The following is an 18,988-nucleotide window of genomic DNA, read 5'->3' on the forward strand; positions in this document are numbered from 1 at the left end:
GCCCCTTCCCACTCATCAATTCTGCATCAGAATCATCTTTTCTCCATTTTATTTTCGTCCTCTCCTGGTCCAAGGGTTTAGTGCTTCTGAGTCCTTTGCTCTTCTCAGGTTCTGCAGTTCTTGAGACCTTTGGCTGATACCTGGCACCCCAGTGAGCTTATTGTTCTCCAAAGCCTGCAGAGAAGCAAGTGGAAACTGGGTTTGCTTAAGCTGTAGGATGCGTGTTGGGGTGGGACATTCCCAGCGCTGATCTGGGAGGCATGTGACATAATCCAGACATCATTTACTGGCTCCATATAACCTGAGGCATTCACACATAAATTCAGCATGAATGCATAAGCTTATATAAAGAGGATCCTTAAACTATCCTGGGTTAAAATATTTGTAAAATGCTGGGAAGCATCTTTCTTTTTTTGGTGCCTTAGGATGCTCTCATCCCTGTGTTACAGATACACAGTGGGGTCACTTGCATGGTCTTAGGGACGTCTTTTCCGTGTGAAATACTGTCATTTCCATAACTGAGTTAACAAGTATTTTGGGGCTGGAGTCTAAAACAAAAAACATTTCACAACTACAGAGGCTAAAGAGATCAAAAATGTTGTAGGTTTATGTTAACCTGCCCGGCGTTGTTTTCTGGCCACTCCTTGTGCACTTTGGATCCTTATTTGCCCAAGGAATGATTGTTCAATTCAGTAATTAATGTCTATTATTTATTATTAATTCAAAACGTTGTGTGCATGAGTTCTTTCCAATGTAAGAGCACATTAGCTTCTCCTGCACAAGAAAGCACATGTTAATCTGTTTTCCATTATTGTCCAAAAGACCTTTTCAAAAGGCAATTCATGTTACCCAACAACATTAAAGGCTGTAATTAAAAATAATTTTCCATTAATGTATATACATACACATTTACTTATTATGATCTTTTACTGCATTTCCCTGAATGTGCATGTAGAGCCTCAAACGCTGTTGGAAGAGTAAGTCAATATTCAGTGTAATGATGAAGTGTTGGATGTGCCGGTACCCTGATGTACTTCCATTAACCATCTTTCCCAGCAAACACCTGCATAGAAAAATGGATCTTCTGTGGGATCAGAAGAAAACCAAGCCCTGACTTTCCTGCATGGGCAGAGGAAGGGAACTCCAGTATTTCACAGCTTTTACTGATAATGATCTGCTACAGATTAAAAACAAAACCCAGACATTATGGTGTTGGCAGATTGCAAAAGGACTTGCTGGCTAAAGCTGCTGCACATAGGAGATGAGGATAGTGTTTATTGCTTCCATATGGTCTAGAGATGCAAGACAGGGAAAATGTCTGGGGAGAAGTAATGTATCTAATTATATCGATAAAGAACGTACTTTTAGGTCTGTAGGCCCTTTTCCTGGTACCTTGCACAGGTGAGAGCATGAGTGTGGAATTATCTGCCCATGATTCAGCATGAGGATACAAAAAGATTGCTTAAGGATTAGGTCCGTTTGTGTAAGTGATGGCTTAGAAATGCTGGGGCTTTAAAGGATCAGGGCTGGTAGCTGCCACCTAACACATGTACGTGAAGGATCTGGTTTTCCTTGACTATTTGTATAGTTTTCAACCCTTTGACTTTCCTATTCAGCTTTGCAGAGTGCATTAAGAGCCTGAGTCTAAATTTAGAGTTTCATAAATATGTGTCAAAACCCTCTTTTCTGTGTAATGTAAAATTAAGTTTCTTGGTCTCTTTGACCTCAGGATATTTTTTCTTTTGCTAAGTTTAGAACCAAACATCTGAGCATGCTGAAACAGAAGAGTAACAGGCTACTTTTGTGTACGTGTATACAAGTAGTTGACCGTAGTCAGCTTGGTGTTTGACTTCTCTGTAATTATCACTTCAGAAGCACCTTTACATGTAGGAGAGATGACACTGCCCTTCTGCAGAAGGTTCGAGAGTAAGATCCTCAAAGATCTAATGAATATGCTTAGATACTCATTATTCATATTCCCCCTTTTGCTGCAAGAAGGGAACAGGCAAAGCAATTGGAGACTTGCAAACCAGTCCCCAGAGCTGAAACCTGCGAGGATTTCACCACTCAGAAGATTGGCTGATCAGTCTCACTGTGTCCTTTTAAAAACATACTGAAAATTGGTATTGTTTGTATGAATGTTGCAATTGTGCTGTGCATGAACTCATATAGCGGGCATTCTTCATGTGATAACAGTACTTCTGCTCTCTTGTTCTCCCAGGGCTGATGAAATCGAGATGATCATGACAGACCTTGAAAGAGCAAATCAGGTAGGATTCTAAATGAGTCCCCTATAAAATTCTATGTGTGACTTGATCTTTTTTTCCCCCTTCTCTTTGGATTTCATGACAGTTCTTTTATGTGCACTTAGCAGTTGTAACTGCATAGAGTAAGAAACTATGCAAATTTAGAGGAAACTAGAGCTCTTCAGGGATACTCTGTAAGGATTGTATGCACAGTAAAGCACTGCTTGCCTTATATTTACCTTCTAATTATTTAAAATTAAGTTTCCCACTATAGTTACTCTTGGGTTTGTGTTTCTAAATCCATCATGTTGGCTCTTACTCAGACACACAGGTAACTGGTTTACCCAAATTAAAGGGCTGCTGCCCTGCAGCAATGGTAGGGCTGCCGGCAGCCTGACCTAGGAAGGCCTGACCTGCTGCTGCAGCTCCAGCTTTTGCGGGCTTCTCTGAGCTTTTCTTTTACTTTCTTTTTCAGATCTGTTTTATTGCTGTGTTAATTTTTAGCAAGGGTTGGATCAGGCTGTGCCATGCAGGAGAACAAAGACATTGCAATTTGTTCCTGCAGATGCTAATTTGGTAGACTGTGAAATGTCTCTCCCACGTCCCCTCACAGTGCACACACTCCCAAGGAAGTGGCACGATTGTATGGAACTTTTTAAAATGAAAACCTTTAAAAACCCAAACCTGACACCCAAGCAAAGTGCCCTTCTGGTTGAGTCTGTACTTCGAGTAACTGAGGTGATGAAGGAGGAGGTGTGTATGGACATGCAGGATTGATGGGTGATGGTTTCACAGAGGGAACCTCAACCAGGCATTTGCTTATCGGGGAGCTTTGTTAATCCCTCTGTCAAGTAAGATCAGAGATGATAGATCTGAAGTCTCTCAGGTTATAGTTTCATGATCCATTTGAAGCTTACCTAAGAGCAGCTCACTCCCAGGAGGAACAGTTGCAGCTCCTTCCCCACCATGCAGTCCTGCTGCACACCTCATGCTGTCACAAATGCTTGTGGAGCCAGAGCAGGTCACTGATCCTGTTGAAAACTAAACCCCCTCCAGCTGCTGTTTTGTTTTGTCTTTTCCTTTTGCTAGCTCAGCTTTCAGCCCCACACTCCCCTGGTGCAGCTGACAAGTACAGCAAGTTTATTGTCCCTTACATCAGTGCTTTATAAATTGGAAAAATACTAATGAAGCAGAAGGCAGATTTGGAAGTTGTTGGGTTGATTATTCAGTCAGTAAAAGAAAACTGGGGTGTGCACAGTGGGTTTTTAGTTCTGTCAAAGAACTTTTGTAGACACCATTAAATATTTATGAAAGTGCTAGTAATTATTTGAAAATCTGTAGACTTTTTAGAAATGATGTAGGTGTTAAAGATGTTTTAGTCGAATTATTTTGTGGGTTTTGCAAAGGCAGCACGTTTTGCAGTTACAGCAGTGATTTTCCCAGTAGGTTTTTTCTTTTCTCTGGGTAGAAAGGGGGTTGTAATTAAAGAACAGGTATTTTTGATGTCCTCATTGCCATACTAAAATGAAATATCTCTATTTATCTAGAAATGTTAAAGGTATTTTTCTGTCTAACTGGAGCAAACTTGCAATGTGTTTGTTTTTTTTTTTTACTTTATTTTGGGGTCTTTTTTGTTTAATCAACCAAAAATTATAGCTGCTTATGTGCTTAACCCTTCCTTTGGTTGCAGTTCAGCAAACTCTGTGTGTAAACATCAGTGTGCAATTCATCCGTGCTGTTGTAAAGGCAGAAGAGGTGATTCTATCTCCCCTTTCTCCGTCTCCTTCCCTCTCCCAGCTGCTCTGGCCCTGTCCTCTCCCTAGCAGCAGTTTTTGCAATTGGGGGACCCTTCACTGATTCCATTGAGCTCAGTAACTGCAGGGAAGCCTGGATTTGGAGTGAAGGGGCCAGGTTTTCCACTAATGCTGAGATGAGGAACATGAGAGGAGTGGCTGGCCTTGGAGCAGACAGGGAAAGGGAAGTTCACGAGTGAGCTCCTGGAGTAGCTCAGCTGCTTTGCTGGAACACGCCCATAGTCATTGTCTTGTGTGATGCTTTACCTTTCTAAAACACTTCTATAATAAGCAATCTTTGTAGCAGCAGTTCCTGTGTTTTACCTCTTTATAGCTGAAAGAAAGAATTAGAAGAAATTAAATCCGTTGCACAGGCCAGAAAGTGAGTTTGCATCAGGCTCAAGTGTTACAATTGCAGAAACAAGTACTTAAAGTAATTATATATTTAACAGTTAAACTAACATTTCCTTTTATCATTTCAGTAAGTACTTATTCCCCATTATTAAGGCTACCTGTAAAGAGTGATGCTCAGCATGACTCCTGCGTTCAGGATAGACTGCCTTGCTGATTCTCATGGGAGGTTTTGCTGCTCTGGAATTAAAACATTCCCAAACGACAGGGATTTGGAGCAGAAATTTACAGAACAGGAAAAAGTTTTTACTGAAAATGTGAAAAATATTTGCTGTTAATTTTTAAATATCTGATATTTCTTGAAAATCCCTGTCTTGGTTCCTGCCCTTTCTAAATCCAGAGCTGGCATTTATGAGCTTCCCTTGCTCTGTGTGAGGGCACCTCTGACTCCTAAGAGGTGGAGAGTGTCATTTCCCCCTCCAGTTCTGCAGTAACGGTAGGATGGATGTACTCACTGACATATTCTGGGTGGTGAAAGCCTTGGGAACAGAGCTGATGTAACTCCCCACCCTTAAGTCCTGTTGGGTAAAGCATAGACCATTCTTAATCTTCAGACTCCATCATGTCTCTTCCCCCACTGTTCTTCCCTCATTTGGATCCTCAGATTGTTTCATGCAGGAGCTTTTGGGGCTTGTTTGTGTGCTGTCATCCCCAGATGAAATTACTAGCTCGTAGAAATAATTGCCTTTAAATACCAGTGAGCTTTGCAATTTTCTGCTTAGAGAGAAAAAGGGGTAGTGACTGCAAAGCTCAGTATCTCTCCATTGTATCATTAATGCAATGTATAAACTGTAAACCTAATCAACAAGAGAAATCAATCACTCCCTTTGAAAGCAGCAAGCTGGGTGGTGGGGTTGGATGTGGCTGCTGGAGGCAGCAATGTGATGGCAGCACTGTTATGGTGAGGTGGATCCTGGCTGGGAGGTGGCTGTCAGCGATGGCCCATGGAGTGACTCTTCCACTTTAAAGTCCAGAAAGCTATAAAGTGGTACAAAAAAGACATTAATAGTACACGAAGATGGCTGGTCTACCTAGGCCTGCCTGGAGAGGAGCCATCAGCTCCACAACATAGCTTTAGCAGGGATGTACAGTCTGAAGGTAACAGCCCCCATTTGTGTTAGGTGCAACTGTGTCATCTGCAAGACAGAAGAGCTCCTGGCATTGGCAGCTGGGATCTGTGATCCCTCTCAGCTCCCCTCCTTGGCTTGTATGGCCTGGGTCTGTAAAGGGCTGAAGTCAAAATATAACTAAATGCAATGGGAATGGCTTATTTCACTTTACCACCAGCTCGATAATGAAAATAACCTGAGAGTTCACACCCCGTTTTCATGAAGATTTAATAATCCCGTAGTTTGGGGAAGGGACTCGTTTTAAGATTTCATTTTGCACAATAAATCACTGCATATTTTCTGATATGCTACGAAGTATAATAATAAATAATTAAAGCTAAACTCTGCGTACTTGTCAAAATAAATGATTTATCATAGTTTGGGATAGAGCATCTTTGAATTTTTCATTGTTTGATTCCCAGAATATTACCATTTCCAATCAGGGAAGTTAATGAAGCTCCAGGGTACTTTTTTTTCTGCACTTGCAGCAGTTACAGTTGTGTGAATGTATATTTGACACAAATATTTATGGTTAGCACTTTTCTGTACCTTTTCAAGTTTACACCTTTCTCCACAGTGTTTATGGCAGTAAGTCAGGAATCTTTGGAATGACAGATTTATTCAAATGAATTATTCTTCTGTTTCTATACTCCATGTAGCAACCTGGAGCCAGCCAGTTGTGCATGAGAAAAAGGGAGGTTTTGACTGAAAAGAATAATTCTTACGTTGTGAAAACAGGAATAATTTGGAGTGTTAAAAAAGGGAGAGAAGCTCATTTTGAGGTTCTAGTATTGAGTGTTTGTGGTTTCATGCCACTGATATGTCCAGATTTCTTTGCTAGCTTTAGATACTCAGTTCACATTGTTTAAAAATTGAGAAGCCTCCAGTATCTGAAGGGGATCTACAAGGATGCTGGAGAGGGACTCTTCATCGGGGCGGTAGCAGTAGCACAAGGGATGATGGGTTTCAACTGAAACAGGGGAAGTTCAGGTTAGATACAAGAAGCAGATGATACTCCCTAGCAGATGAGGTCCCTTCATCCAGTGATTTCACAGTATCACTTTATGCTAGAGATTGGAAGGGACCTCAGAAGATCGTCTATTCAAATCCCCCTGCCGGAGCAGGAACACCTAGATAAGGTTACACAGGAATGTGTCCAGGCGAGTTTTGAATGTCTCCAGGGAAGGAGACTCCACAACCTCCCTGGACAGCCTGTTCCAGTGTTCCGTCACCCTCACTGAGAAGAAGTTTCTTCTCAAGTTTAAGTGGAACCTCTTGTGTTCCAGTTTGTACCCATTACCCCTTGTCCTGTCATTGTTTGCCACTGAGTAGAGCCTGGCTCCATACTCATGACACTCCCCCTTTATATATTTATATACATTAATAAGGTCACCCCTTAGTCTCCTCTTCTCTAAACTGTAGAGACCCAGCTCCCTCAGTCTTTCCTCATAAGGGAGATGCTCCACTCCCTTAATCATCTTAGTTTCACTACCTGTAAAAAGGGAATACTAACATTTACTTTATAAAGTGCATCGAGATCCTTGCATGGAGAGGTGCTGTATAAAGGCAAAATATGGTTAATACTATTTTCATACAGACACAGGAGTTTCCTGTAAATGCTTGGCCTTCAGTTGGGAATACATTTATCTGGCAGCCTTTCAGTGCACAAAGGAAAGTGCAATAGCCTGAAGACAAGAGTGAAGACAACCCAACCTCTTCTGTTTGTTGGAGAACTTGACTTATTTTCATGTAATATTCCATTGCTGGAAAAAATAGATGCCAGAGCCCTGAAGAACCTTTCAGGGCGTAGATTTTCAGATAACCTGCCTGTTGTTCTGGGAAAGCTGGGCTCGTTTCAAGGGCTTAAAATACATTTGTATGGCTCAAAAGTTAGAAAATGAAAGCCCATTGAACCAGTTTGCTGTAATTGATCTCGTACTCTGAGAAGCAGAGCTTCTGCAGCAGCTTGCAAGTAAGAATGTCAGCTTCAAGCACTTAAAACCAAGCCTGTTGATTACTGCCATAACTGGGCTCATTAACTTCAGCAGAATTACTTGTGATAATACACACTCCTTGCCCATAGGGAGATTCTTCTACGTATAGCACTGAATTCAGCATATAATAAGGAAATACAGTTTGGCTGGTGGAACTTTAAGGGGAAGGTTACACTTTTTTTTGCTTGTAAGCATCTCATTTTGCTATTCACACCACTGGTCTTTGATCAAATTAGCATTTTACTGTAAGTAGAAGAGCATTCGGTTCATGCTATTCATTATCTTGTCAGGAAACAATGAGAATAATTTAAACTGGATATATTGTGTGAGGCTTTGGGGTTTTTTAATTGGAAAGCACACGGCAGCATTATGCTCATGACCTGCTGGCTCCAGTGGGAACAGTACAATATTTACATGCTGAATTAAGGAGGATAAAAGTATTTTGAAATACTTTGTTACCAGGGAGGTAGCTCTATGCTAGAAAAACATCAGTATAGAAATGAGGAGGAATTGCATGATCTAACTATCCAGAAAAATAGCAGTATTAGGCAATGCTGGGTTTGCATCATCTCTCTGAAGACCAGTAGTGTGACTGTCACTGGTCATGGTGGGGTTTCTGGGTTATGCATAGAAGATTTGGAGGTAAGGAACCAAGAGTTTTAGCACTGAGTGATGAAAAGCAACAGTACTATGGCAGATACATTTCTTAGCCAAAGTGGGATAGTTTCAGACAAAGAGAAGGTTGTGTGAACTTTCCAGTGACTGAAGTTGTGCAAGCTCACTAGGTTTTAGCTGTTTCTCATCCTGGGCATCTGTCTCTGCCTGCACTTTCTTATTTCAGGAAAAATTATTCAACCGTTTCTAAGGACAAGATCAGGACAAAAAATAATCCAGTTTTCCCCACAAGTTACGCGTTGTTCTCGCTTTGGTGAGGAGCCTGCTGTGCCCCTATTGAAGACAAGGGCTTTGGCAGTCGATGAAGGAGCGTTTGCCTTTTTCTCAGGGTTGTATCCTCTGTTGCTCAAGTAGGAGGGGAGGAAAGAAAGGGAAAAACCCCAAGTTTGGCCAGCCTATAAGTGTCTGAAAAAAAACCCAAGAGTTCAGACCAACTCAACAGAATCTGGTTTGAATTTGTCCGCTTTGATGTCTGTGCCTGTCCCAAGCACGCTGCAGTCTATCGCTGCGCCGGCTGGTGAACATTAACCAGCCAGGTTTTGCTTCTCTTGGTGGCAATGTAAGGTTCAGTGCCACTTGAACAGGGAGCACGGGGAGGGGAGATGCTCCCCCAGGCTGCCCCTTCTGCGATCGGGAGACAGGCAATGCCGGCGTGAGAGCACGGAGAGCAGGAAGCGGAGACGGGAGTTGTGGTAGGGAGGGAGGAAAGGAGGGAGGAGAAGAACCGGGACGGGACTGCCACAAGGACAGCTGGAGAAGAAGCAACGAGGGAAAGAGGAAGGAGGAAATCGTGGGGGTAAGGCTAATTCTGGGAGTTTGTGTATTTGTTAGGTCATGCGAGGTATGAGCTTGCTTGGAGCTAAGGCAGCGCGAAGCTCAGCGGAGACAGAAATGGTGCTTCCAGCAGCCAACATGAATTAGGAAGGGAACAAAGTGACGAGCAGAGAGGGGTGGGAGTCAGAGAGGGAAAACCAGAGGGTTCTGTAGGGGAGCAGTTGCTGTGTGGGGCCTCAAGTGCAGGTGAGAGACAGCCAAACGCAGCCTGTGCCACAGGGGGTGGTTGTGTTTGACACCACCGTGCACAGCACCTGGATGGAGATGTGCTGGGACTTAAGGAACCCATACACCTCAATATGGAGGTTGTGCCAGTGCATTCATTAACGATTCTGAAGCACTTGGATCCTTTGGTGGTGGAAAGCAGAGCACAGCCTGTGAGGAAGCGATTAATCCTATCTGCAGAGGAGGGTGGGATTAGTTTGCAGTAAATAAACCGCAGAGGTCACACACGGAACAAGGAGGACGAAGCAAAATACTCATTCAGTGAGCACTATTCATCCTGGGAGCTGAATGAAGCAGGCAGGGGGGGTCTTGTGGGGAGAAGCAATAGCATGTTACTGAGTGCTTCCAGCCTGCCTCCCAAAGCCCCACAACGCAGGGGGTGGCCGAGCACACCCGCGGCCCTGGGGCTGGCTTTTCAGAACTTCTGAGCGCTCAGTTTTGAACCTGCTGTTCTTTTAACAGGTTTTTATGTGTAATTTATAATTTATATTGCAATAGCACCCACAAGTGCTTTCCAGGCATTGAATGCATCTCTGATTATGGCTTGAAAATGCTTCCATTCTGGAATAAAAAATAAGAGGAAAATTGATGAGTATTTCCCAAGCAGAATAGCCCAAAGTTTCTGTTGGTGTCTTTTCAACAATGCCTAGTATGAAATCTTGTCTAATATTATTCACAGGATTACAACAGGTGGTGTGAATTGGCTGGGGAGGCTGTGCAGAGAGGGCAGCTGACAGCTTACTGTATATGCAGATGTAACATCTATTAGAAATACCCTCTGTGGTTTGCTTGCATGCGAGCTGAATAGGTTCTGAAAACAATGCTGCTGTGAATGGAAGCCATCAGCAGAATTGCTTAAGGCTGCAAAACTCATTACTTATACAGCCATAGAGCAAGTGCCACAGTGTAGTAACTTGTCCTGCTTTGCTGGAGTTGCTTAGCAGTTATTAGATCAATATATGTACATCCACATCTAATAAAGTGCAAGAAAATAATTTATCTCAATGTGTGCTGTTAGCTCAGGTTTTTATCCTGATATTACCCAACTGCATAAACAACATCAACTTTCTTTCTTAGTGCCTTTTTAATGCTGCTGCCATGTTTTCAAGCACACAATAGGTTGTGTCCCGTGCTCTGATTATGAGAGCCATGATACTGTACTTTTTACAATCACATTTTAATTACAGCTGTAGAACCTATGCAAAATCATTTAATATAATGTTGTGAGCAAATAGCACAGATGATGCGTTTAGTATTTGATTGCTGTTAGTTTACTGATTGATTACACATGCAGACAGAGTCTCTGCTTTGACTAGAAGCTCAAAGATCATGCACACATACAGGCATATAGGTTTTATACGCACTGCTTTAGATGACTGAGGATTTCAAAAGGATTAGCTGAGAAAACAAGGAGTCTGGCACACAGAAATATGGCAGTTTATGGTGGCTTAAAAAATGGCAGTGTGAATTTATGACTCAATAAAGGAAGGGGACCCATCAGTGTAAAGGGTAAAAGTTGGTCAAGAAAAGTTCTGGCCACGATTTGCAGCAGCTCATGGGTTTGGAAGAGTTGCTGATATGTCTTACAAGTAGAGATAGAAAATTATGCTAGCTGTTTTCTGCCAAAGGTGCAGCATGATTTGCATGGAGTAGCCTGGATGACAAGCAGTGACTACTCAAGGAGGTTTCAGTGTGGCTTTATAACAATAAAATACATTTCTTATAAGAAGAGAGAAGAAAGTTTGGCCAGGAAGAGTATATACTGTAGAACAACCAGGTTCTGTTCTACTTCTCTCAACAGAAGCTTCTACACAGTTATGGAAAGGACTTTGCTGCTATTTATTGCCTGAAGTTACTGATCCATCTGTCTCTACCCAAATTCTTGTACAGACAATCTTTCCTCATAATTCTGCCTTTCTCCTTTCTATCATTACTCAATATTTATAGGGGAATTCTATCTGGTAGCCAGGTCCCAGGCTGATCAGATACTGTGTAAATCCTCAGCAGTTGGTAACTGAGCTGTGCAAAATCGTCAGCTTAGAGTTAAATATTGCTGAAGAAATAGATGTGCTGAAAGAACAGAATCTAACAATTCGTGTTTGGGGAAATAATTACTGAAGAAAGCAAGCCCACAACATTGTGTGTGTGTGTGTTAGAGAGAATGGTCAGAATATCTTTTAATTCAGCATTCACCCGTGAGAATTATTCCCATGAGGAACCTTGCAATAAAATCTGCTTGGTCTATGAGAATAGAAAGAAATTGAATAAAAAGACTCCATTTCCACTTGTATTTATTCAGTCTGGGAAATTCAGTGGGCCGCAGCATTAGTATCAGCAGGGGATTCCTTGCTCCTAGCGTTAAATTACTGTCATAATCGCTCAATTATTTCTTCCTTGTACTGTTTAAAATAAAAATCCATCACATTCTATGTTTTTTCCTAACATTTATTAGGTTGAGTGTTTAGGAAAATCAATTATATTCAGTCAGGCATGAATTGATGAATGTTCTTGTAATAATTGTCAGTTGTTAAACTGAATGTACTTTCTCTTTTCACCCCTTTTCATTTCCTTCAGAGGGCAGAGGTGGCTCAGAGAGAGGCAGAGACCTTAAGGGAGCAGCTCTCGTCAGCTAACAAATCTCTTCAACTTGCTACGCAGATCCAGAAGGCACCTGATGTGGTGAGAGAAAATATTTACTGGCTCTTACAGGTTTCTGACATTCCTACAGAACAACTCTTTCAATTTAAGCTCACAGCTATAAAAATACCTGTTTGGAGTAATTTTTAACTGCAGTGGAATTGTGTTCCTTTGGGATGGCGGTTTGGTTCAGCTTCTGAGGGGCCTGGTGGCTGGAGAAGACCACGGGAAGGATAGAGGTGACTGGTATGGTGATCCATAGCTCTCCTCAGCTGGTCCAGGAGGATAGCAGCGACTCAGAAGTTAAATCACATCAGTAAGGGCATCAGCAAAGGAAAAATAAAGGGATTGATGCAGTGTAATGAACAGTGACTTGGTGGGCCATCAGCACTTGCCTGCCTGAAGGGCACAGAGGAGGTGTGGAGCTTCAGACCAAGGGAACCAACTTTGCCCAGTGTTGGTTGCATTAGTGGGGACCTGCTGCCTGCTCATTCTTGTTATTCATAGTGTATGGGCTGTCAGAGGAACTGGAAGTAAGTTCTGTATCATTCCAGTTTTCACTGGGTATATCTAAACTGAAACTTACACCTATAAATCCGATAAAAGAAGCTTAGAAAATGGAGAAGATATCCTGTGCTCCTAAAGGTTTGGTTGCTTGTTGTGTGTCTCTAAATAAAGCAAGCAGTGTTGTTTGGGGAGGTTGGTAGCACTGACTGCTGATCAGACCTTGCGGGCACAGGGTGCTGTTACAGGACTCCAGCTGGTCCTGGGTTAACAGGTATCACAGATGAGCAGGCAGATTACTTTGATTTTTATTTGCCAAAGGAAAAATAGGAGTGTTTAAATGTAAATATGCAATTAAGTGAAATTTAGTCTTCTTCTAAGCAGCAGATTTACCAAACAAAAGGAATTGGGCTCGTTACATTGTTTTTTTACTTGCAAGCCATATACATGCTTGACACTGATATCGGAGAAACACGTGGTTGCCTTTAAAATACATTTGCAGAGAATGAGTAACAAACCCTAAGTCCTCCAGATCTGTTTGGTCGTCTATTAATACGACCCAGTATTTTCTCAGAGATGGCAGAAGATAGACAAGCAGGCTGCAAAATACAAAATAAGAAGCCTGAATATCACTTGTAACTCTGAATTACCTGCCTCTTCTTATCTCGTGTCCTAGTCTTATCATTATTTTAACATTAGGTCTTTCTTGTATTTAATAGTACTTCTGCACTTCATTTATATTTAATATGACAACTACTGCAGGAGGAAAATGATCATTATCTATCTTATTTCAGACTCTACGTTCGAGTCTCAATAGGCACAAGCAGCAGATGATTATATAACTTGTGATGTTTCATGCAAGCAAATTAGAGGTTTTTTCAAGTTAAAAGTATAATTCAGTGTAATAGGAAAGCGTTGTTAACTGCTGTTCCTACATGTAGCTTTCTGAGATACAATGCTATGCAGTCACTGGGAATCAAGCTAAGTGTTTAGAAGATATGGAAAAGGCATTTTGTTGTGCCTGTATTTTCCAGCAGAGAGGGGATGGAGTATATTTCAACCTGCTGCAATGTCATCTTGAATTGTAAGGAAAGTGCTTGGGTGACAGCACAGGGGGGTTGAGTTTTCAGCTTTTTTGCCGTAGGATCTTTGGTATAATGCTTACGATCATTGTGTGTGTCTCTTGTGGTAAATGGATTCTTTCCTCCTTCACTGGTGTTTTCTGAGGAGCAGCCATTAACCTTTGTAAGATGTGTTTTAGGCTTCATAATGGAATGTACCTTCTTTATTGGGCTGCATCATGCTCCCCAGGTCTGCACAAGAATTTGTGTGTGTTCTTCATGGAAGAGAGGTTCAGAGCTCCGATGCATTATAGCTATTGATCTCTTAACACAAAAGGAGACAAAAGCAATGGTACATTTAGTCTGTGTTACCTTTTCTGAATAGATCTGCCTTCTTCTTAACTTCCCTGTCCCTCTTCATTCTTGTCCTACTGGAAGGTTGGGTCCAGTGAGGAGGTTTCAGACTTGAGGACTGATTTTGCAGCCATGGGAAATGGAAAGAAGAAAGATCCTGATTTGGGAAAGGGAATCTCTAAAAGTGGAGGCCGAAGGGAGAATGGCCTTGTCTTACAGCTGTCAAATCTATCTTCATCCCCGTGGAGAAGAGGTTTTAGTTGCTAGCAATAATGTTTAACAGTGAGCAATTTTCAGGCAAGGAGGAAGCGTATTGGAAGCAGCAGTTTGGGGCCATTTCTAACTATTTTGCCTGAGCTGTGCAGCATGCCTACAGACAGCCAAAGGCACACGGCTCTGCCCTTCCTGATTAAGCAATTCTGCTCCATTACTTCCGAACATTTTATCTGATTAGTATTTTGTAAGCACAGATTTTCATAGTTGTCAAAGCATTTGGACTATTAATAATAAATAGATCTAAATAGAATCCTTTGACTTTCATGGCTGCATCTTTCCAGTGCACTTCTGAAATAGGGACATTTATTCTCCCCATTAGCCCTGTTTTACCAAAGAGCTGTGCTGGGGAGTAGAAGGGTTCATCTTCCAGATTCACGCAGTCAACCGCAGGAGTCCCAGCTTTAGAAGTTGTTTGTGTCTCTCGTGCCACGCGGAGCCATGCTTGATCCTTACCTACCTGCTCTGAATTCAAGCTTTTTGCCTTTGTTTTGTTTCCTGTTTTCCCATTAGGAGCAGGCCATCGAGGTGCTGACACGGTCCAGCTTGGAGGTGGAGCTGGCTGCGAAGGAGCGGGAGATCGCCCAGCTGGTAGAAGATGTCCAGAGACTCCAGGGCAGCCTCACCAAGCTGCGGGAGAACTCCAGCAGCCAAATCTCCCAGCTGGAGCAGCAGCTGACTGCCAAGAACAGCACACTTAAAGTAAGGCTCAGTTCTGTGCTCAGCACCTTTCAAAGGATACAGCCTTTTTACCAATGTTGGGTATTACTGGCGGAAGTTTGCTGTGGTTCTGAGAGGCACCATAAAAGCCCCTGACTTCTTCAGGGTGCTGTTGAATTCTGTTTTCTGTGGCATTTTATTCTAAGTGATCTCAGGTTTGTTGAAATATGATTGACTTAGTTCTCACTGTTTTGAAATCTGTTTGTGCAGAACATGGCTACCTTTAGAATTACAACCACTAGCAAACCCCATCATATATTTACCATGGCTCTGGAGTGCAGTAGCTGAACTGAAACAGCACAGCAAATCTGTGTTCGCTTTTAAAACTTTCAGTTCCCACTCCACTGATTGTTACTGAAGATTTGCCAGGAATGTTTATGATCTGCCTGAATTTACCTGCTGCCCACTCCAGTTCTCTCCACTGGCAAAGGGAAGTGTATTATTTAGAGCATAAAACCCAGTAAAATCAGAGAGACTGCTTTTTAGCCTTAATAACCATCTCGTTCATTCTTTTAGCTGTGTATTTGCTGCACAGTAATTCCCATTTAGAATTAGCAGTTCAGTCCTGAGCTCATTTCCATACCAGCAGCACTGCACTAAACCTAGAAGAAGCATCTAATCATTTTGTGAGTGACCCTTTTACCTTTTGCTTCAGCAGCTTCACTTTCTTTGTGCACTAACCCACAGAGTTTTAGTCTATCAGTAAGCATGAAAAATGGTTCCTAACATGTGTTATGAATCAGTTTCCTGTAAATCCGGTCTCTTTCATTGTTCTACCATCTATGAGCTTCAAAGTGTAAACAAGATAAATTTATCTATTCCATTAAAGACTTCAGAGTTTTTGCAGGTCTTATAGTCTGAGGGTTTTTTGAAAGCAGGAGGCTGATAGTCCCCACTTACCTCTGCCTGTGGCGTGGGCAGCTTTCCTCTATCACAATGATTTAATATTCAATTGAAACTCTTACAAATTGTTTTAATTCTGACATTTTTTAGGGCTTACTGGTTTTGCTCTGGCGCGGTTTGATTTATGTGGAGAAATGGCTGTTAGGAATGAAAGCAGAAGTGTTGCATTCAGCCTGCTTTCAGCGTGTCTTCAGACAGCCTTTTTTATGAAAATGTTGATGAAAATTCAGTAGAGCAAAGGAAACCCTTTAGGTTCCTGTATTGACAGTATCAGTCTCTGCCCATCTGTCACTATGTGAGCACTACTCTTAATGAGGGAGGAAGGAGCTGGCCTGGTTTTGAGCAACACATTTTGCTGGCTCCACCTGTCTTAAAGGGTTTTTTTATTTTTTCATAAAGCCTGATAGAAAATACCTTGAGTCCTTGCACTTGACAGATTTTCTTGGAATAAAGCATGTTCCTGGTGAGGTCAGTATTAGTTTAGCCATTAACTTCAAAGGGAATAGGATCATAGAAATTACAGAGCAAGCCTTTGATTTTCAGTACAGTAATCTCCTTCCATTTTCTCATAGGCTTGCCCGGGTAATGCTCTGTATTTAGGTTCTTGTTGATAGTGTCTGATGCAGTGACTCTACTGATAAAATTTGAGTCATTTCAACCCTCTCTAACCTTATTTGTTGCAGTATAAAAATATTTCACAATACATGCTTTTACCCCTAAGTGCTGGGAAAACCTGTGTCTGAGATCTGTTGTAAGAAGACCCAAATCTCAGTGGCAATGTGTTGATCTCATGTTTGATTATAGAGGGATTGCTTCAACTGAGATTGTAATGGTTGCCTCCACCAAAAATGAATCACAGTTTCACAAATTAAAGCAATGTTCTCAGACCATATCTTGGGGGAATTCTTTAATACTCTGTGACTTAATGAAACAATACAGAAATACTTTCAGAATTATTGCTTCTTTATCTTCATCTGATCTAATAATCAAAACATGTCCTCTAGTAACAAGTCTTTTCTAATCGTATTTATATTAACCCTTTGTTGCTGGGTGTTAGAGCTTCCCTGCTACCCAGTTACAATAAGGCAGTGCTAGTTAGCAAAGAGATCCATCAGATAACCTGGGTTAATTAAATATGGGCTTTTTGGTTTATCATTCTAAACTATGACATTAGTCTTATGGGGGTTTTTAGATGTTTTAGAGCCATTAATACAGCACATGCTATTTACCTAAGACACTTCAGTTAAAGACACAGTAATAACCTACTCAGTTGTTAAAAATAGGAGGGGAGCCAATCTGTGTATGCTCCAACATGAGTTTAATCACACAACAAATGCAAGACAATTCCTTAACATGGAATATCTTCTGATTTAGTGTGTAAAACACCACCACTCCGTTCCTTCTGTCCTCTGGCTCCCTGCATTATTGTCTGTTGGAGAATGTTAGGACGTGTTTTGTCTGAACTAAGCAGGTTGATATTTAGTGCGAGATATTAGCTCCTCCAGATTGTCTCACAGCTTGAACCTTTGTTATACCATGTTCTGTGCATTTCACAGGGTTCTTTGTGACAATTACCATACTAATACATTTTAAAACAGTCATTCACTGGGAAGATGCCAAGAGCCTAAAGAGTCTGCTTATATACAGGTAGTGCATTCTCAGTTGTTAGTTTATATTGTTTAGTAAAGTATACATTTAGGTGCAGATTTTCCATGGCAACAGTCTCTATAGTAGGTACTTGGAAGTGATGGATGTATGTGGGTTTTATACAATTCAAAGTAAAATATTGCTGGTTGCCAACCCGCTATAATAGTATACAAGTACCTGAGAGTCCAAAGCAGCTTCATTTTGTCAACATCTTTTTTTTTTACTAACTGGGCTTTGCACCTAAAAGTCTCAGAAATATTTTCAGGGTAAAACATATCCCTATACAGTTACATTTAGTATAGATTGCATGACAATGGGAATCATTAGCTTTTCTTGTATTTTATCTCTGTTTCTACAAAAGGCTTTTTTCTTGGCGTGTCCTTGCATAAGGAACTAACAGATTAATCCAAGATATTGTTTGTTTTAAATTTATTCCAGTGCTTTATATACTGAGGGCTAGTGTAAATAGCCAGTTATCCCTACTGTAAAAGCTATCCTGTAGACCCCAAAACGCTACAAGTCACAGCAGTTAAGGAAGAGATGAATTATAGTGTATCCTTGCTTTAAGCTTTAGAGGAGCAAGAAGCAGTTAGAAGATGGCCGGAGGAGCTGAAAGATGCTGTGTGGTGTTCAGCACCATCCTCCCATTGCCCGCATTGGAGTTTTAAAGCTGTCAGCCATGATGCTCGGTCTCCTGCCCAGTACCGAGGGCTCTCTGGCTCACTGATTTCATTTGAAGATCCCTCTCCACTCTTACTGAGCCTCATCTGGTGCATTAAAAAGTCCAGCTGGATTCCCTGTTAAAGTGACTCTGGTTTTCAGCATCAAGCTGTAGCTTGAAAAGCTGCTTGAACTCATGGCACATTGAAGCTTGGCCCTTCTTAAAACTGAGAGGACTGAAGTGACCCTTGGGCCCTGGGGTTATGTGCTGCATTTGCATAATGAGATTTCAACACATGTTGGAGGTTATCAGAACCTCAGACATCTTTAGTATTTGTAGGATTTTCCTGGTCACATTATCCAGGACCAGAACACCTGTACAACTGTCTCTTCTATATAAAGCAAAGTCAGTAATCCCTATAATTCCAGTTAGTAAGTGGAATTTGGTAAGGCAGGACATGTCTGGTGAAATGGCTAAAAGATGTGTGTCTTTTCTGTCTTTTTAACACATCTGAATGACTGCATGAGTTACTGATGGCTAAGGATTTAGGACATAGGACTTTTTAAGAGGCCACTTGTTTCACCAGTGTTCCACAGAGTGCAAATTCCACACTTAACAGTTTCTGCTTTCTTGTAACAGTGGTGCTGATCCATTAAGAGTTGCTTGTTGAGCAGCTGCCAGAGCAGGGCCCATCCATTACTGCTGGGAGATGCCTCTTGTCAGCAGTGACTAAGGATTGTGGATTATGGTGTCAAAAAGCAGGAACAAGAATTTAAGAGGGTGGTATATTAATAACATGGATGTCCACTTCGTCACCGCTTTTTAATATGTGTACTAATGGCAAGAAGGAAATGCCAGCGATGCCTAAACTGGAAAGGGCTTGACAGGGAATCCTTTAATAGATAGCAAAATAGCTGGAAATCCAACAAAGCCCTATCATG

At 41.6% G+C, this 18,988-nt stretch overlaps 1 protein-coding gene across 10 annotated transcripts in view; it reads left to right on the forward strand.

The window, feature by feature from the left end:
- CUX1 (cut like homeobox 1) overlaps positions 1-18,988 on the forward strand; it is a 325,959-nt gene that overhangs the window by 227,607 nt on the left and 79,364 nt on the right. For all 10 annotated transcript variants that reach the window (XM_057410776.1, XM_057410767.1, XM_057410770.1 and 7 more), the window contains 3 exons: positions 2,222-2,270; positions 11,862-11,966; positions 14,630-14,818. In XM_057410776.1, coding sequence (XP_057266759.1) covers positions 2,222-2,270; positions 11,862-11,966; positions 14,630-14,818 — 343 coding nt within the window. The remainder of the gene's footprint in view (positions 1-2,221; positions 2,271-11,861; positions 11,967-14,629; positions 14,819-18,988) is intronic.

This window comes from Pezoporus wallicus, unplaced genomic scaffold (assembly GCF_028554395.1).
Source record: "Pezoporus wallicus isolate ANWC-B61680 ecotype Strahan unplaced genomic scaffold, APGP_CSIRO_Pwel_v1 contig_8705, whole genome shotgun sequence".
Lineage (NCBI taxonomy): Eukaryota > Metazoa > Chordata > Aves > Psittaciformes > Psittacidae > Pezoporus > Pezoporus wallicus.